Raw genomic sequence first — 17,071 nt, forward strand, 5'->3', positions numbered from 1 at the left:
CCCCCCCCCCCCCCCCCCACAGATTGACGCCACACACGCTGTAACGCAGCGCTGTGTCTGTGTGCACCACCAAACTACCAGAGGCAGTAGCAATAACAGCGGGAACAAAATGAGACTTCCAGCACTTCCTAAATTACCACGGTGCTGCTGTAGCGATCCACTTAATTCAACAGCAATTTCTGCAATCCAATTCAATCAAAGCAGATGGGGTTTGTGGAGGGGTACCACCTCCACCACCACGGGGAAATATGCAGCACAATTGCCTCAGAAATAATAGACAATGGAGGCTCATCAGGAATCTGAGCCATTTTCAAAACTCACATTTTAGGTTGACGTCCCTTGAGAGCTTAGTCAGTGTCACTGGAAATGGAATTCCAGAAGCTGTGACTGATCCTTGTTTTTCCACTTGTAAAGGTGTGTGTGTGATCCAGCACACTGAAGAAGGGCAAGAAGCCGGATTCCTTTCGATATTTAATGAATATGTATTCTAGGCCAAAAAAATACTCGGATTAGTGTATCCGTAACAATTTCTCCTGAGAGCGCAGGAGAGACAAAGTGAGTTAGGGGACAGAGAAATGAAAGAGTAGATAGAAAAGAGGAAAGATAGACGGAGGGAGAGAGACTGACTCAAAGAGAATGACATGAGAGGCAGACAGCGAGACAGACAGAGACACATTACACAGAGGACCAGAAGGCCATGACAAAGCGATAAAAGGATGACGAATGACACGAGCAAAACTCTCAGATGGCAACCGGAGGGGATTCAGTGAGGTTGGCAGAGCAAAAAAAAAGGCAGAAACTGTTGGAGTTTGTTCAATTTCACTCACTTTAACAAACCATACTATATATATGTATATTTCACAGAGGCTAAAAAGTTTTTTTTCCTAAAAGATTGCATCTGACCTATTGTTGCTGTTGGGCAGATCTCTCGCATGTGCATATTTCTTCATTTAAAGTTTTCCGATAAACCAATGCTATTGGGTGCTCCTAACGTCTGTCTGCGGGTTTTGCAAATATTCAAACAGTGACGAGGTAAGTTTATCCAACTACGTTTGTGAAAATAGCTCAATGAAATGTTTTCAACCCTCTGAGGCCGTCTGGCAGCCCATGATTTATTTAGACAGTAATCAGCCAGAGTTGGGCTGAACGTTGTTGCAGGCCTGACTCCAACACACACACTGACACAATTACCTTGAGCTGGCTCTCCTGACAATGTCAAGCTTGAAACAGGTGGAGGGAGAGTGTGTGAGGACAGGACAGTGTGTGTGGTGCAACTCAGATGGAAAGGAGGAGGGAGAGGGTGACTTTGCATGTGTGTGGTCATACCATAAGTAACTCATATGTGTCACACACACACACACACACACACCTGCATCACTAGGGAATACTCTATTACAATTACACTGTGTAGACCTGAAGTACACACATGCTCCGGTTCTATATGCACTAACGCAGAGACGTCAGAGTGAGTGGGCTGCCAGTGCTGAGTGGCCGAGGGGGGTCTGGTGCCTTGCTCACAGAGGTGAACAGGCCCCCCTCCAGCTACCAGCGCACACGCTCTACTTTGGTCCGAACGGGGACTTAGCCAGCGACCCTCTGGATCCCAACCCAGCTCCCTACGGACTGAGCTACTGCCGTCCCCTATGGAAACGTTGGGTTTGCATTCACAGTGAGATAATACAGCGTTGTGTTAGATAAATAATCACCAATAATGTGGATAAACGGACTAGGTGGGTGAAAACAATTCATAGAGCAGCTACAAAAGTCTGGTCAGAAAATGGTTTTACTATAATGCAGCCTTTAAAACCAAGAAAAGATAACACTCATGAGTTATTACGATTACAAAATATTAGACAATATCCTGTCTGATTTCTCAATATTGATATAATATTGAGATATTGCCCAGCTGTACTTCCCTGTGTTAACCTGGCACTTATTTCGTCGCTACACCGACGGGGGAAGGCAAAGACCCAAACAGCATTTTCCAAACTATGTGACGCTTAAATTCTGGGAAGAATAAAACAAACCAAATGAGTCATCTATGCAGAGCCTGTGTGTGTTTTCATCAGAAGTATGGGGACAATACTGTAGGTCTAAACGGAGTGGTGTAGTAACGTATGCCCTGAACACAGAGGTGTTCGGGGTTGGCGTGGCTCGTTACATAAAGCACAGACATGACACCCGAGATGGGCTTTAACATACAAAGCCGACCAAAGTGCCCCTCCGAGAGGAAGGAAGCTGTGGATAATGGTGGCAACACACACGCAAGCACGTGTAAGTTATCAGTTTGCAGTAGCGTTCTCATTACCTCGGTTCGGTTTGTCTATTTGTTAGAGGTTGGTTTGCCTGTCAGCAGGATAAGAGAAGAACTACTGGCCCAATCTGTTAGGAAACTTGGTGAAGTGGTGGAGCATGGGCCGAGGACGAACCCGTTACATTCTGGATCTCCCCATAGGAAATCAACGGAACGTCCGAGCAGTTTGTCCACTTATCATGTGTAGGCACCTTTAGCGTTACACAGCGCCTCCTTCAAATTGTGCAATATGCAAAAGTTTAATAGTGATCACAACACAACTTTAATAGTGGTCCTGACTGCTGATTCTAGTAGTTGGAATTATAATTTGCATATCATAGAAGACTATATAGCCTTGCTTGCTTAATCTTCGCTCAAAGTACAAGACTCACTTAACGTCTAAGAATAGAAATCAGAAAGCAGAGTAAGAATTAAAAACAATACTGTTAAAGGTGCCGTAGGTAGGACTGTGACGATCCAGGACTTAGCCAAAGAATTTGAACATTAAATGACCTGCTTCGTGTAGTTCTACTGGAACACAGGGTCAGATTAGATTAGATTAGATAATACTTCAGTCATCCCACAGTGGGGAAATTCCCTTGTAACAGTTTCTGCAATATATATAATATGACAAAAAGTTACTGTTATAAGGCTTACTGACTGCACCTTTATGTATAAAGTATACGTATACAATAGGAGACTTAAAAATAATGCATATAAATAATATATTTCTGTTCATTTTTATGTGAAATTCCATCTAAATCTAGCATTATAATCCATGCAAGTTGAAGGATGATCTAAAAACAGTCGATGGGAAATGAATCATCAGACAAAAAGAATCATGTCTTGTATGTCATAAATAAAAGATTTGTTTTAACAATACCCCATCTGCAACCCATCTGGTATTCCAGAGCTTTGAGTCCATGTTGGGGGGTTTCAGGTGTTAAGAAACTCAAACCTCTGATCCCTTCCCAGACACAGGGACATATTTGACTGTTTTTCCATTTGCAGGATGTCATTGTCAGGAGCACAGCGGGCCTTCCTAATCAGCTCTATCCCTCTTCTGCCAGATCTCTCCGATTCTCCTCTGATAACAGCTGACACCTGCTGTTGTCGTCCTTCGTCTCCGTCGTTGATCGCTTTATGGACCTTTTGATAAACTCCCCCGCAAAACACTTTCATCTCCTTTCACCAGCCAGTATCTCCAGTATCTTGTTCCTTCTCTCTGCACTAAGGATAAACCAGTGGAGCGCGGCAGTTATACAAAACTCAGATGCTAATCTTTGATTTCTATGCTGGATGTGTCTCTAACCTCTCCTGCAGGGCTGGATTCCTTTTGATTATGATTATTGACGAGACATGGGTGCCGATTGGATTTGCATTTATCATCTGCATTTATTGCAATGCTTGCAGTTTTGGGAGTCGTTAGTAATTGCACGTTTCTTTTCTTTCTGTAGCCAAAATCAAAGTAGAATAATACACTTCTAGAGACATGACACCATGAGACCATTCCCAGAACAGACTGTGTTCTAAAATAAATGCACATCACATGTCAGGGCCGTCAGTCATTCTGTCGTTTTGATGGTAAAGAAGAACGTAACATGGACTCTCTGCATTCGCTCGGTTTCTGGAAATGGCTATGATGTACTCGCTGTCGGAGTTACCATAGAAACAGAAAACAATTTAGGTGAAACGTTGGTAAAACATTTTTAAAAAACAAATCACCATTCTAGGAAAAAAAAATAGATTCTACATCATTACAAAGACAAAATAATTGTCGCCAGATGTCCGTCCTCTGTCTCTGTGTTGGCGTTCTAACCTCTGGTGGATTTCGGAGGACTATGGTTACCTGGTCCTCAGATCTCTGCAGGGTAAATCCAGACAGCTAGCTAGACTATCTGTCCAATCTGAGGACCATGGTTACCTGGTCCTCAGATCTCTGCGGGGTAAATCCAGACAGCTAGCTAGACTATCTGTCCAATCTGAGGACCATGGTTACCTGGTCCTCAGATCTCTGCAGGGTAAATCCAGACAGCTAGCTAGACTATCTGTCCAATCGGAGTTCACTGTTGCAGGTTTTTCTCCCATCCTGGAATGCTATGTGGACCAGCCAGACCATCTTCTTCATCGCTGTGGAGGAGGGTCTGGCAATGCAAGACTAATCCCCACCCCTAATTTCCTGTACCTCAAACAGTGGATGAGGTTTGAGAAAGATCTACCATCTGTTCAACCTGATCAGGTCTATTTTAGGTGTAATTAGACCTTGGTAGCAGGTGATGAACATCAAATGATGTTCTTGTGTGTGCGCCAGCAGGTGGCACCCGGAGGTGGATCTCTCCCCGGGGGGATACTGCAGAGCCTCAAGAGGATAGGTGTCTTTCATCTTCCCTCCATCTCTCTAGCCCTGCTCCCTCACCCTGTCCCTCCCAGCTGGAAGAGATCTGGGCTCCCACAGCTCTCCGTCATATTAAAACCAAAAGATCAAAGGCGACGAGGAGCGGGGCAGAACCGCAGCGAGAGGGAGAGAGACAGAGAGAAACCAGAGGATTAGAAATAAAGGTGACGTGAAGAGCATAGAGAGAAAACAGGATCAATAGCAAGAGATGGGAGTGCAATAGAGAGGAAAGGACAGGCAGCGAGATACATAGAACATATTTTATATGACTTATGACGTGTGTTTCAAGAAATGCTAAAGGTTGAGTTCTTGACTTTTAAAAAGCTTATACTTGCTAGAAGCAGTATTTTCTTTTAAATAAAGAATATGTGCATGTTTGAGGTTTTTTAACGAATATATATGCATTCCCCCAGCCGGCCTATGGCCCCCCCAGTGGCTAGAAATGGAGACAGGTATAAACCGAGCCCTGGGTATCCTGCTCTGTCTTAGCTTAGATGGGTCGATCTGGAACCTTGCTCCTTATGAGGTCATAAGGGGCAAGGTTATATCCCCTTTCTGATTTGACCGCCCAGAGAATTTGGCCCCCCATGAGAGAGAGACGTCATGGCTTTCAAACGAGCAAAGTGGCAGGTGGTCGAGGCCACACCCCCAGCCTCCACCTTTTTATTCCAATCATCACATCCCTGCTTCTACCACGCATGTACTGTACGCACACACACACATTACCAGAACTCTTCCAGGAGCACACAGCTGGAACCTTAGGTGTTCAAAACTCCCTATTGCAAATATCCCGTGTACTCTTCGTTATTATACATCAGTCTTTTTCCTTAGTATATATATGACTGGCGCTCTTTTAATTACGTCATCTCATTGCACCCTCTTCTTCTGGCACATGCTACTCTCCCTCTAACTTCCACTACTTTTGTAACAGCGGGTTGAGATAGTCTTGTCTTTTCCTGGTTTCAAAGGCTGCAGTAAAGTGATGTAATGTTCTGAACTTACCAGCCTGTTCTAGCTCTTCTATTATTTTCACCTTTACCCTCTTACTCATTATATCGACATTAAAGAAATGAATTAAATATCTACACTGAAGATTATTTCTCTTAAATGTCATTGGTATTGGGACAAGAACATCGCGATATCTGATTTTGTCCATATTGCCCAGCCCTATGTTGAGGTTAACCTCCATATTACAGCGATATGTTGCTTCTTCATGAGATCCAATCCATATCGTCAGCCCTGGTAGTGCTCCACTTTAAAGTGTGTGTGCACACTAGGGGGGGGAAATCACGACGCCTCACGATTAGGATTGGGCATCGCAGAACTGATTCCTACTTGGAATCGTTTAAAAAAATGACGATTCCAGTAGAATCGTTTCTTTATTGGAACGTTTAGAGGATTTGCTCACAACAGCAAGGTGGGTGCAGATTACTGTAATACTGAACTGCTCTCGCATCTGCAAAAACTGACACACCTGCAGTATTTATCTTCACAAACCATTAGCACCACCCCGACACACAGTACAGAGACAAAACACATGCGCGCACACACACTCCAACGTGCCTTATTCTCTCGAACCTACAGTAAGCTCCACAGCAGCACCTACTGGTCGTTTGTTCAGAATCCACACTGATCCTGCTGCTTTGAAAGAGGGGGATTGTTCACACACACACACACACACACACACACACACACACACACACACACACACACACACACACACACACACACACACACACACACACACACACACACACACACACACACACACACACACACACACACACACACACACACACACACACACACACACACACACACACACACACAGTGCTTTGTATGTGTATACACACCTAAATGTACAAAAAAAGAATGCACACATTTATTCACATTCACTTCACTTGAACATGCAGGTTTGGATGCACATTATTATGCATGCACATAGGAGCACACTGCTCCACGCTGAGTCTGAGGTGATTTATGAGTGTACAGCTCAGGTTTGCATGATTTATCCCGCTAAAGCTGCACTGTGCACCTGAGGGACTCAACTCTCTACTACACACTGCATGGAGGCTTGTTAGTTAGGAAGCACTGGAGAAAGGTGTATGTGTATGTGTGTGTGTGTGTGTGTGTGAGATTGTGTGTGCTTATGCTTACATTGTTATAGTGATTTTATTAAACGTGTATGTGTTCACACATGATTGTTAACTTTTGTGGCATCTTAAAGATTTATATTTAAATAAATTCTGTTAAGTAATTTCCTATCGCCAATGATGGAACACACCGGTGATTGAACCTATGGCTCACTGATGAAAGTATTACATAATTTATGTGTTTGCAGTATTAAGTCACTGTGAATGCAAACCCAACATTTCCTACTGATGCAGCTTCACATTGGAAGCATTTAACTGGCAGGACACAGGCTGACTTTTAGAAGGATTCAGAGGGAGTGCAATGTGTTTGTCAGTAAGCTTGACACTGGCCGCTATCCTTCAGCAGAAACGGTCATTCTTGGCATTTTTTGACAGGATCAGTTTGAAATACTGCAGGGAGAAATGGAACCGTTAGGGGCAGCCACAGTGAGCTGCTAGATGAGGGGCTGCAGGCGACAGGCTGCACACCTCCCAACTTGTCAGAGAGCTAACAACTACTTTCACCTTGGCTGTTTGCAGACTCATGCTGGGTGTAGCATAAAGAGCACAGATGCACACAGAATGAGGAAAAAGGCTGATTGCTTGATCTCTTTACTAAAACAATGATAGTTTGCTTTGTATTCTGGGACCTGCAGTATTAAACCACATTTGCTGTGACCAAACCAACCAGGACTGAAATCTTAAGTATGCGAAAGCGCTCACAGTGCACACATGCACACGACAGCATTAATATTCCTGCAAAGGTATGGAGGGGTGTGTGTGTGTGTGTGTGTGTGTGTGTGTGTGCTGACTTGCCTTCAGTACGTCTGTGTAACAACATCCCCAGTGACTTGTGTGAAACCTCCTTCCCACCATGAAAGATAACTCAACCCTCCCTCAGCAGTCTAATGGCCGAGGACCCACAGCAGCATCACAAACACACACTGACACACACCAGGCCTGCATCCACACACACACACTGTAGTCTTAAATAGCCATCTTCCTCCATAGCACTGCTGAGAAAGGAATTGGATAAAAATTGGCTCTGTTTTTTGGGCATTTCTTTGAGCCAAACACAATCATCTTGGCCGGCACTAAGCTCCGGACGGAGCCATGGTGCCTCTGCTAAATAGTCTCAGGAAGGAAGTTGTTTTGGTGGAACATGTGTACGTTCAGAAGTAGTTTTAGTCGTCAACAGAAAACTCAGATTGGACAGATGGTCTAGCTAGCTGTCTGGATTTACCCTGCAGAGATCTGAGGACCAGGTAACCATAGTCCTCAGATTGGACAGATAGTCTAGCTAGCTGTCTGGATTTACCCTGCAGAGACCTGAGGACCAGGTAACCATAGTCCTCAGATTGGACAGATAGTCTAGCTAGCTGTCTGGATTTACCCTGCAGAGATCTGAGGACCAGGGAACCTTAGTCCAATCCCGGAGATGAAACGTCGCCGAAATAGACTAACACACTGTGATACACACTGTGAAATACACATCCACACCGAATGCTACCAGTGTGTTCTGCAGTGAAAGTAGTACAGTACAGTCTGATGTCCAGGAAGGCATCTATCTATAAAAGGAAGGTGTCTCTGTCCGCTAGTCCGTTTGCGTGGAAAAGGACAACACGAAAAGACGTAGAGCGTAAGTAATCATGGAGGCCATTGTGTACTATGTGTACTTAACATACTTTTGTGTGAATAAATAGCTGTTCAACTTTGCTGTTGGATGTTGAATGTACTCTACTCTTTTCAAAGGAGCTGTGTATGTAAGGTGTGTGTCTGGCTCCAGGTATCAGCGATAGAGGTGGTGCTGGATCTCAGCGGAACACCTCCAGGCGTATCGAGGGCGAAAAAACATTACTGCCCAGGCAAAACACCTCATCCTTACTTAACAAAGTTGATGAGAAAAGAGAAGCAGCCAATTGCTTTAAGCAGTGTTAGTTCACTGTTATATATGTGTTTTTGTTTTTCAAGATAACATCTAACTCAAAAACAGAAGATAACGTATTTCTGATCCACAAAGATGTATCTGAAAATGTTCAAATATGATCAAGTAGATCACTGGACAACGACCTACAAACAACCACCCCCCCCCACCCCCACACCCCCACACTACATCTACAGGAAACAAAACAAAACACACTGAAGAGATGTTGACAAGAAACTGATTCAATAAAACACACATATAAGCGTGTGGTGTGTGTGTGTGTGTTAAGCTTTTCTGCTTAATTGGTTGATTTGCAACCGGCTCTACGGCAGCCTGGATGTCTCTCACATGCTCCCGGCTCGCACATAAAACACACACAAACACACATAATGGATGGACACACAAACACACACAATCAAACATACAGACAGATGCATAAATGCCCTCATGACATGATACACACACACAGCAAAGCTCTTTTTTTCTCCGCAGTCCCAGCACCTCCACCCAGCTCTCATTAATACACACTTGACTGACAGCTCGCAGTTGCCATGGCGACCCTCTACCTGTTGCCAACGGGGGCAGGGAGTTTGGAGGCTTGTGAACGCCGCTCAAAACTATCACAGTTCCATTTGTGCTGTGTGTGTGTGAGAGCCACCGGGGCTGCTGCACGCACGATTACCCACTCGGGAACGCACAACACTCATTTATTTCTTTGCCATTCAATCTGGCTCAGTTCAGGGCCAGGCATGCCCCGTTCTCTAGGTTATGTTATGAGAGGAGCCATGTTTTCCACAGGAGTAAAACAGGTCTACGTAGGGCTGGGCAAAATATCCACATTGTATCGATATCGCGATATGTGACTAGATAACTTTTTAGATTTTGTATACCGCAATATAATAATATGATAAGTGTTGTCTTCTCCTGGTTTTACAGGCTGCATTGCAGTAAAGTGATGTCATTTCCTGAACTTATCAGACTGTTCTAATATTTACCTTATCCTACTAAGTCACTAAATCATTTCTAAAGGATATTTATTAAAATTTCATTGTGTAAATAACTTCTCTTTTTAAAGCACCAATAGTCAACCATACAATATCGTCATCGAGGTGTTTGGTCAAGAATATCGGGATATTTGATTTTCTCTACATCCCAGCCCTAGGCCTACGTTGTTTCATGACGCTCTGTTGTAAATCTTCTCTTTATTTCATACTCCTCTGTTCCATGTTATTCATTCTAGGGAGATAAGATGAAACGAACTTGAGGAACTTGTTAATTCATCATTCCTAGCTGCTCTATTCTAATTAAATCACTGCATACTCTATTCTTTCTGGCAAAGCTGTTTTCCGTTTCTATACTGTTCTATTTTACTCTCTTAATAAAGATTGAATATACTACTGGAAAGCAGCTCATGAGGCTAATTGTGTCATAGCAGAAGCTGTTATAAAAGGTAGAGCAGGTTTTAAACATATACAGAGGTTGACTGGCCATTAAAGATGCACGAAAAGCCCCAAATGAGCTCGATTTACAAAACTTGACTTTCAAGGAGCATCTTTTATTCCCAGCTTTAGTTGTATCCCACACGACCTTAAACTCAAGCTCCATGTGTTTCTACACAAAACACGACTGAAGGTTGTGTGGAGGTGCGTGCGGGGGTGGAGAGAGAGTGTGGGGAGGAGGTGGAGGCTCAGGTGAGTAGCGAGTTGTCTGATCAAGCTGGACTAGAGGAACGCCAACGCTGAGAAAAGTGCAGACGCCGACACTGAGAGGTAAAGACGCTGTCAGTGTGGGGGAGACTGGACAGGGGGAGTGGGGGACACTCGCGACTGAGAGCCTCGGCCCAGGGGGGAGCGAGGGAACTCTGTGAAAACTGTCTGACACAGTGTATATGTTCAGTCTGCAAAATGAAGATCTGTGTGAAAGGTCCCTCCCCAAGTGAGTAGGGTTCTTAGACCATCACAACAACAGAGTAACATTAAACATTAATAAAGAACTATATCAGTCTCCAATCTACAGACTTGTGCTCGTACCAAAAGTGATTTGTCTTCATTCTGGTGTGTCTGATCTATTCCCTCATTTGATTATCAAAAGCTTTTCTCATCACAGCAGAGTTAGAACATCCTTTACCGGAACAATGTAAGCTAAGTGGAGCTTAAATCAGTGTGACAGAAAACAGTGACAGAGAGCTTCTTCACCAGACTGGCCAACAACGTGTGTTTTTGTGTCTGTGTGTGTGTGTGTGTGTGTGTGTGTGTGTGTGTGTGTGTGTGTGTGCGTGTGTGTGTGCGTAAAGAAAACTTGGATTCAGACTAACTGACCGGGTGGGGTGGTGTGACCCTACATCTAAAAGCTGTTGGAAGACCAATGAGGAAACAGGACAGCTCCACTCTGATATATGGGGAGAACTTGATGTACGTTTAACCCTTTGGTGGAAAACACTGCTTACAGAAGAACTTAAATAAGGACAAAAATAGAAACAAGTTTGAGTTAGACGGCACCCAGAGTCACTAAGAGTCTACCATGATAAATCCAAATCTAGTATAGTGTACATTTGCAGGTTTAAAATGGTACGTTGAGGTTGAGGCGACTTTAAAGAATTAGCACCATGAAAACCAAGTGATAATGTCAACTCATGTCTTGAACTAAAAGTCTTGAACTAAAAGTTGCACTAGCCCATAAAAAGATACAATAGAAAATGTTCTGCGCACACAGCATGTTGTTTAATGTTGATTTAAGGTTTCATGATGATGAGATATTATGAAAGTGAAAACATGTCTTTTTTTTGTAACACAACCTATGCAATGACCAAATTTGAAGTGAATGGTGCAAGTGGGTTATGATATGTTTTAACAAACCAGGAACAGAGGCCCTAGCCCAGGCGACCTCCCACATATCCAGTTAAACAGGACCATATGTGTGTATATATGTATGTGGCTCATGGTATTTACTCTCTCAACATTATGTTGTTTCTCCTTCCATGACTTATGCGTCAGTGGGGATTTATGGGGGAAGTTTCCCCTTTTTAACCTCTACACTGAGGGCCACACAGGCCAGGGCTGACAGGCTGACTGTGGAGGGTCAGACTGGCTGTAACTCTCTGGACACTGGATAGTTGAAGGTATCAGGACTTCATGTCCAGCTAGAGAAAGAGACGCTGCGTGTATTTTTGTGTCTTTGTAATAATGTCATCAATGCATGCTTTCTGTTATATCTTTTATGGAAGGTGTTTTACTTTTTTGTTTTACCCATCTTAGACTTGGCACATCGTTCTAGTTCAGCTTTCACACACACATTTCACATATCTGGCTCCAGGGTAGACAGACAATTACCAGCTACCTAGAAGGTTTTTGAATTCTCCTGGTACTGTAAGGCACTGCATGAAAGCATCCTTCACTCAGCAAGAAGTCTGTCCAATTTGTCTGCCCTGTAGTGTTTGTGTATACACAGGTACGTAACACAGTCCTACCTGCTCCTGTCTCTCCAGCCAGCGGTCCACCATGGGGTGATTGGCGCTGAGTGATGAGCGGGCCGTCTCTCTCTGAAACTCTCTCTGATTGGCCCGTGTCCCTGCATCCCGCGGCAGACTGCGGTATGTGTCCATGGCTTTCCCCTGCACAGACACAGAAAACCACAAGTGTTCAATGAATGCCAATTTCGTTGGAGTTGTATGGGTTAGTGAAGACGTGATCATTTGAAACATAGTACGTACGACACGTACAGTCCAAACATCCAAAAGCATTTCAGTCCTGGCCAAAGCAACAGGCACTGGATCCTACATCACTCCACGCCCTATACTGTTCATTAATATTGCCATATCATAATCATTGTGTAGAGATTTTGGGGAAACACATTCAAAAGTAAACTACAACCAAAATTTAGACTACAATAAAGGGCCATAAGAATAGTGAATAATGTAATGCAATGTAATGTACATCGAGTTTTTGGAAATGCTTTCATTATTAAGGGTTAGGAATAAAAAAGTTCGATTTTTTTCTTACTCCTTTTCATGCATGTAAATTAAGGAAATTTGCTTATTACATGATTTATGTTGTCTCTTTTTGGGATATGTTTTAACAACAGCTGTTGTCTTTTTTGTTAAATTTGACATGCTCCGGAAAAAAAGAAAAAAAAGAAATTGGGATTGATTTTTTCAAAAACAGAAGTAGTAAGGCCCTTAATGCATGTGAACAGTATGAATAATACATGTTGTGCCACATGTAGCTGAATGTGTACCATCAATATCTAACGGGATCATTTGAACCGGTGTTTCTGACGGCCGGCAGCCTACCTTCCTCTCCAGGCTGTCGGTGCCAGAGGAGTGGCGAACTTTCAGGAAGCCGGCGGTGGTGGACCAGCGCGTTGGGTTCTTCCTCGATGGCGGCTCTTCTGTTTGTACCCGTGACTCACCACAGCTGAACGGCCCGTTGATGGTCAGCAGGGCGGGATCGCTGCTGCGCCGCACGTGGAGGGGCATATCTGAATAACACGCAAGAAGGCAAGGGCGTTAAAATGTTCTGGGAGGAAATCAAATCACTGGAAAATGTTCAACTGGTTGGCAGGAAAGTGCTATATCAGCGTTCTATGTATAGAAAACCATACCAGTTGCTGTAGTTGATAAGACTCAAGACATTGGTTTAATGTTATGTTCGGGGATGATTGCTGTAAATGGGCTGGAACAAATTCCGTTGCTCAAACAGTGTGTGCTAATAAAGGCAATTAATCATCAAAATTCCATTATCATGCCATTGTGGAATAATCTGATTTGTCCCGTAAAGTCTAATCAGGCAGCTCTAGTTTCTGCTTTACTGCCTGTGTATCAGAGAGCAGCAGACTCTTTGTGGGAACAACAACATGAGGAAGAGCCTATTGAGAAACACCAGTTGAAGTGGATGCCTTCCATTAAAGCTCTTCACTCTGTTTAGAAGTTGCAGTGTGTGGGAAGTGGGCCGCGTACAGAATAACAACTGCAACAAGGGCAGCAGGCACAAAACGCAACAGCCAGCGCCTGTACACAAGACATGATTTTATGACATTCCAAATCTCCCACTTTTGGACCTCTCCAAAATCCCACAGGCCCATCTGGCTGAAAGGCACCCAGCAGGCCACACCCCATCTGGCTGAAAGGCACCCAGCAGGCCACACCCCATCTGGCTGAAAGGCACCCAGCAGGCCACACCCCATCTGGCTGAAAGGCACCCAGCAGGCCACACAAGAGAGATTGAGTGTAAACGAAAAAGTGAAATTGTTTAAAAAGCTGGAGCATCTTCTTCAGATGAAAACGCCAAGTGTCACGTTCCCATGTTCCCTTCCAGGATGTTCTGCTGCTCAAACACGATCCCGCTGTTTTGGAGGGTGGTGTGTGTGTTCATACAGGAAATACTGTCATCTCTACAAAGAAGTGTGTGTCAGAGTCAGCAGTTTTTTTAATCTGTGTGTATTGTGAGACTAGGTGCATGACAAGATTAAGCATGTCCATCTGCGTGTGTGTGTGTGTGTCTGTTTGTGTCTATACTTGATGATGAACTAATGAGGAAGAAGGTCAGCGTGCGCGTGTGTGTGTGTGTCTCTACTTGATAAAGAACTAATGAGGAAGAAGGTCAGTGTGTGTCTGTGTGTGTGTATGTCTATACTTGCTGATGAACTAATGAGTAAGGTCAGTGTGTGTGTGTGTGTGTGTGTGTGTGTGTGTGTGTGTGTGTGTGTGTGTGTGTGTGTGTGTACTTGCTAATGAACTAATGAGGAAGGTCAGAGAGTGTGTGTGTGTGTGTGTGTAAATGACAACGTGTCTGTTTAGAGAGATTTGTATTTATGCAAACTAAAGTGTCTGTGTGTGTGTGTGTGTGAAAACGTATCAGTGTGTGTGGGTTTGTGAACCATTATCAACTGTGTGTAAGAATGTGTGTTAGTGGTTGTAAGCAAACCAGTGGACATGTGTTTGTGTTTAGAAATATCAGGGCCAACAGCCACAGTAGGTTTTGAGAATCAGGAAGTGTGTGTGTGTGTGTGTGTGTGTGTGTGTGTGTGTGTGTGTGTGTGTATGTGTGTGTGTGTGTGTGTGTGTGTGTGTGTTGGGTCACGCAGAGCGTGGGATCTAATTTGCTCTGAGCTGTGGGAGGCAGCGGCACTCTGGGACATAGAGCACCGGAGGGGCAAGAGTGCAGGCTCAAACCAACCAAACTACAACTCCCAGGAGGCATTAGGACACAGGCTTGTTTCTGATTGGCTTGTTTTCTTGTTTCTTTTGTTAAGTAGCCATGGCATGATAATCATGATGATTATGGTATTTATGGTAACCATGGCACTCTCAGGTGTCCTGGTTTGTGAAGTAACCCCCTCTTGGCCTCTCCCTATCTGATATTTCTATATATCCGTTTCCGATCTAGCTAGATCTCGTGTGATGGTGTAGTTTTTCTAACGTTACTAGTTTTTGCAACAGCATGCGAAAACATTTGCTAGGCCAAAAAGAACGTTAATCTTGCGATAAAATAATTGAAGGCGTTACAATGGGTTTGCATTAATTCTGTTAATAATCCGTTTAACTGACAGCACTAATAGAAACTGCAGCTTTATGAAAAGAGTAACAGGGACTTTGCTACTTTATTTTAGAGATATACAACTTTTAATTAAAAAATGTTTTTAACAATTTGAAAAGCAACAATCTGAACGGCTCACATGTTCACCACAGGGGCATCGTCCTTTCATCAGCATTTCCATGACTGCAGGGGTTTGGAGTTTAACAAAGCCAAGAAATGAACATTAATCCATTTGTGGATTTCAATAGAGCGCTCTCTCTAATAAGCTTAATCACTTCTCTTTTGAGTTTGTGGGCAGAACAAGAAAACTGGCAAAGCCCCACCGAGTCCCGCGCCTCTCATCTCATCCGACATAAATCAGTGATTGGAAGCTATTCTCATTAGAGGCGCATGGAGGAAAAGTAATCAGATTCCTTCTCTACCACAACAGACATTTCTCTTAAACCCAATAACATCCAGCTGATGAGATTCAGTGTTGTCAACTGGGATAGAATGTATTATAAAGTCGGATAATTTGGACGTAATTGGAAGGAGTGATTAGGCCCGAGATTTCCATTTCTTACTGCGTAGTCAAATTCAACATCTCACCCAGAAATCCAATTAGCAGCCGAGTGACCTCCCTCACATGAGGTGTGTGTGTGTCTGTGTGTGTGTTTTATAGTGTCAATCAATTGTGGTTCACAGGTCACTAATGCATAAGTCAGACTCTAACCAATGACGTATTGACCTAAAGATGCAAATTAAAAAATAGTTGGTTTTTAACTTTAATTTGTTCGTTAAAGTGTGTGTGAGTGCGAGTGCATGTCTGGGAAACAAATAAGGTCACGGTGCATATTTCGCGATAAAAAAACGATTCCATGTTGGAACTGGTTCTCGAAGCCCAACCCTAACTAGATGGTCTTTTCAAAAGTCTCAAAAAGACTTTTCAGTCTCATTCGTCTCCATCTAAAGGCTTCTCCATCCAACTGCCTGAGGTCTCCAACTCATACGTTTTTGGGTCAAAATAAATGTAAATAATTTCAATTCTTTAGTTTGTGGTTGTAGAAGAAAAAGTGAAGGATTTTTACTTTAAGTCACAACTTTCACATATAGCAGTTTCCTAGATGCAGATCCAGCAGGACAGAGAAAGAGAGAATATTTGAGAAGGAAGAGAAACAGTGCGAGTATGTGTCTGTGTTTATCTGTGTATGCATGCTTGTGCGCCAAAGGTTTTTGCTTGATCCAAATTGACAAATCACCTACGAGAGTCATATTCCCGTCCAAACTCGTGGCAATTACAGTAAAAGAAGCCACTTGGCCGGCAGCACTGCAGAGGTGGACGGGCTCGGCGTCACATTTGATTTAGGAGGCAGCAAACACAACCAATTAGCCATTTTGGCCGAGGATCAAACAGCTATCTGTACCTAAAAAAAAAAGAAAGAAAAAAAGGACTTATGTCCAATTAACAGAATGTATGGGCCGGGCTGGGGAGCCACAGGGCTGTGTTAAGGTAATTTGTTGGGTTTGCTGTATACTGTGGCAGTTGCTGATATTTAATGCTAATGGCGATGACACGTTTGTGTAATTTTTACAGAGCATAAGAGGGAGTGACTTCACACACACACACGTCTCACTATCTTTGTGGGGACCCGTCTTTGACAGAATGCATTCCCTAGCCCCCTCCCCTCACCCTTACCATCACTAATGGCGGTTTTCCACTGCGTGGTATCTACTCGACTCGGGTCTACTCGCTTTTTTTGGTTTTCCATTACGAAAAATAGTCCCTGGGACCTGCTACCAGGTACTTTTTTTAGT

At 43.6% G+C, this 17,071-nt stretch overlaps 1 protein-coding gene across 12 annotated transcripts in view; it reads right to left on the minus strand.

The window, feature by feature from the left end:
* Nucleotides 1–17,071, minus strand: part of pard3ab (par-3 family cell polarity regulator alpha, b) — a 229,154-nt gene that overhangs the window by 127,611 nt on the left and 84,472 nt on the right. For all 12 annotated transcript variants that reach the window (XR_004658687.1, XM_034887133.1, XM_034887134.1 and 9 more), the window contains exons 4-5: nt 13,033–13,220; nt 12,211–12,354 (exon numbers count right to left, since the gene is read on the minus strand). Coding sequence is in view for 11 of the 12 variants with exons in the window: in XM_034887133.1 (XP_034743024.1) it covers nt 12,211–12,354; nt 13,033–13,220 (332 nt within the window). In the remaining variant the exon portion in view is untranslated. The remainder of the gene's footprint in view (nt 1–12,210; nt 12,355–13,032; nt 13,221–17,071) is intronic.

Source organism: Etheostoma cragini, chromosome 12, assembly GCF_013103735.1.
Source record: "Etheostoma cragini isolate CJK2018 chromosome 12, CSU_Ecrag_1.0, whole genome shotgun sequence".
Classification (NCBI taxonomy): domain Eukaryota; kingdom Metazoa; phylum Chordata; class Actinopteri; order Perciformes; family Percidae; genus Etheostoma; species Etheostoma cragini.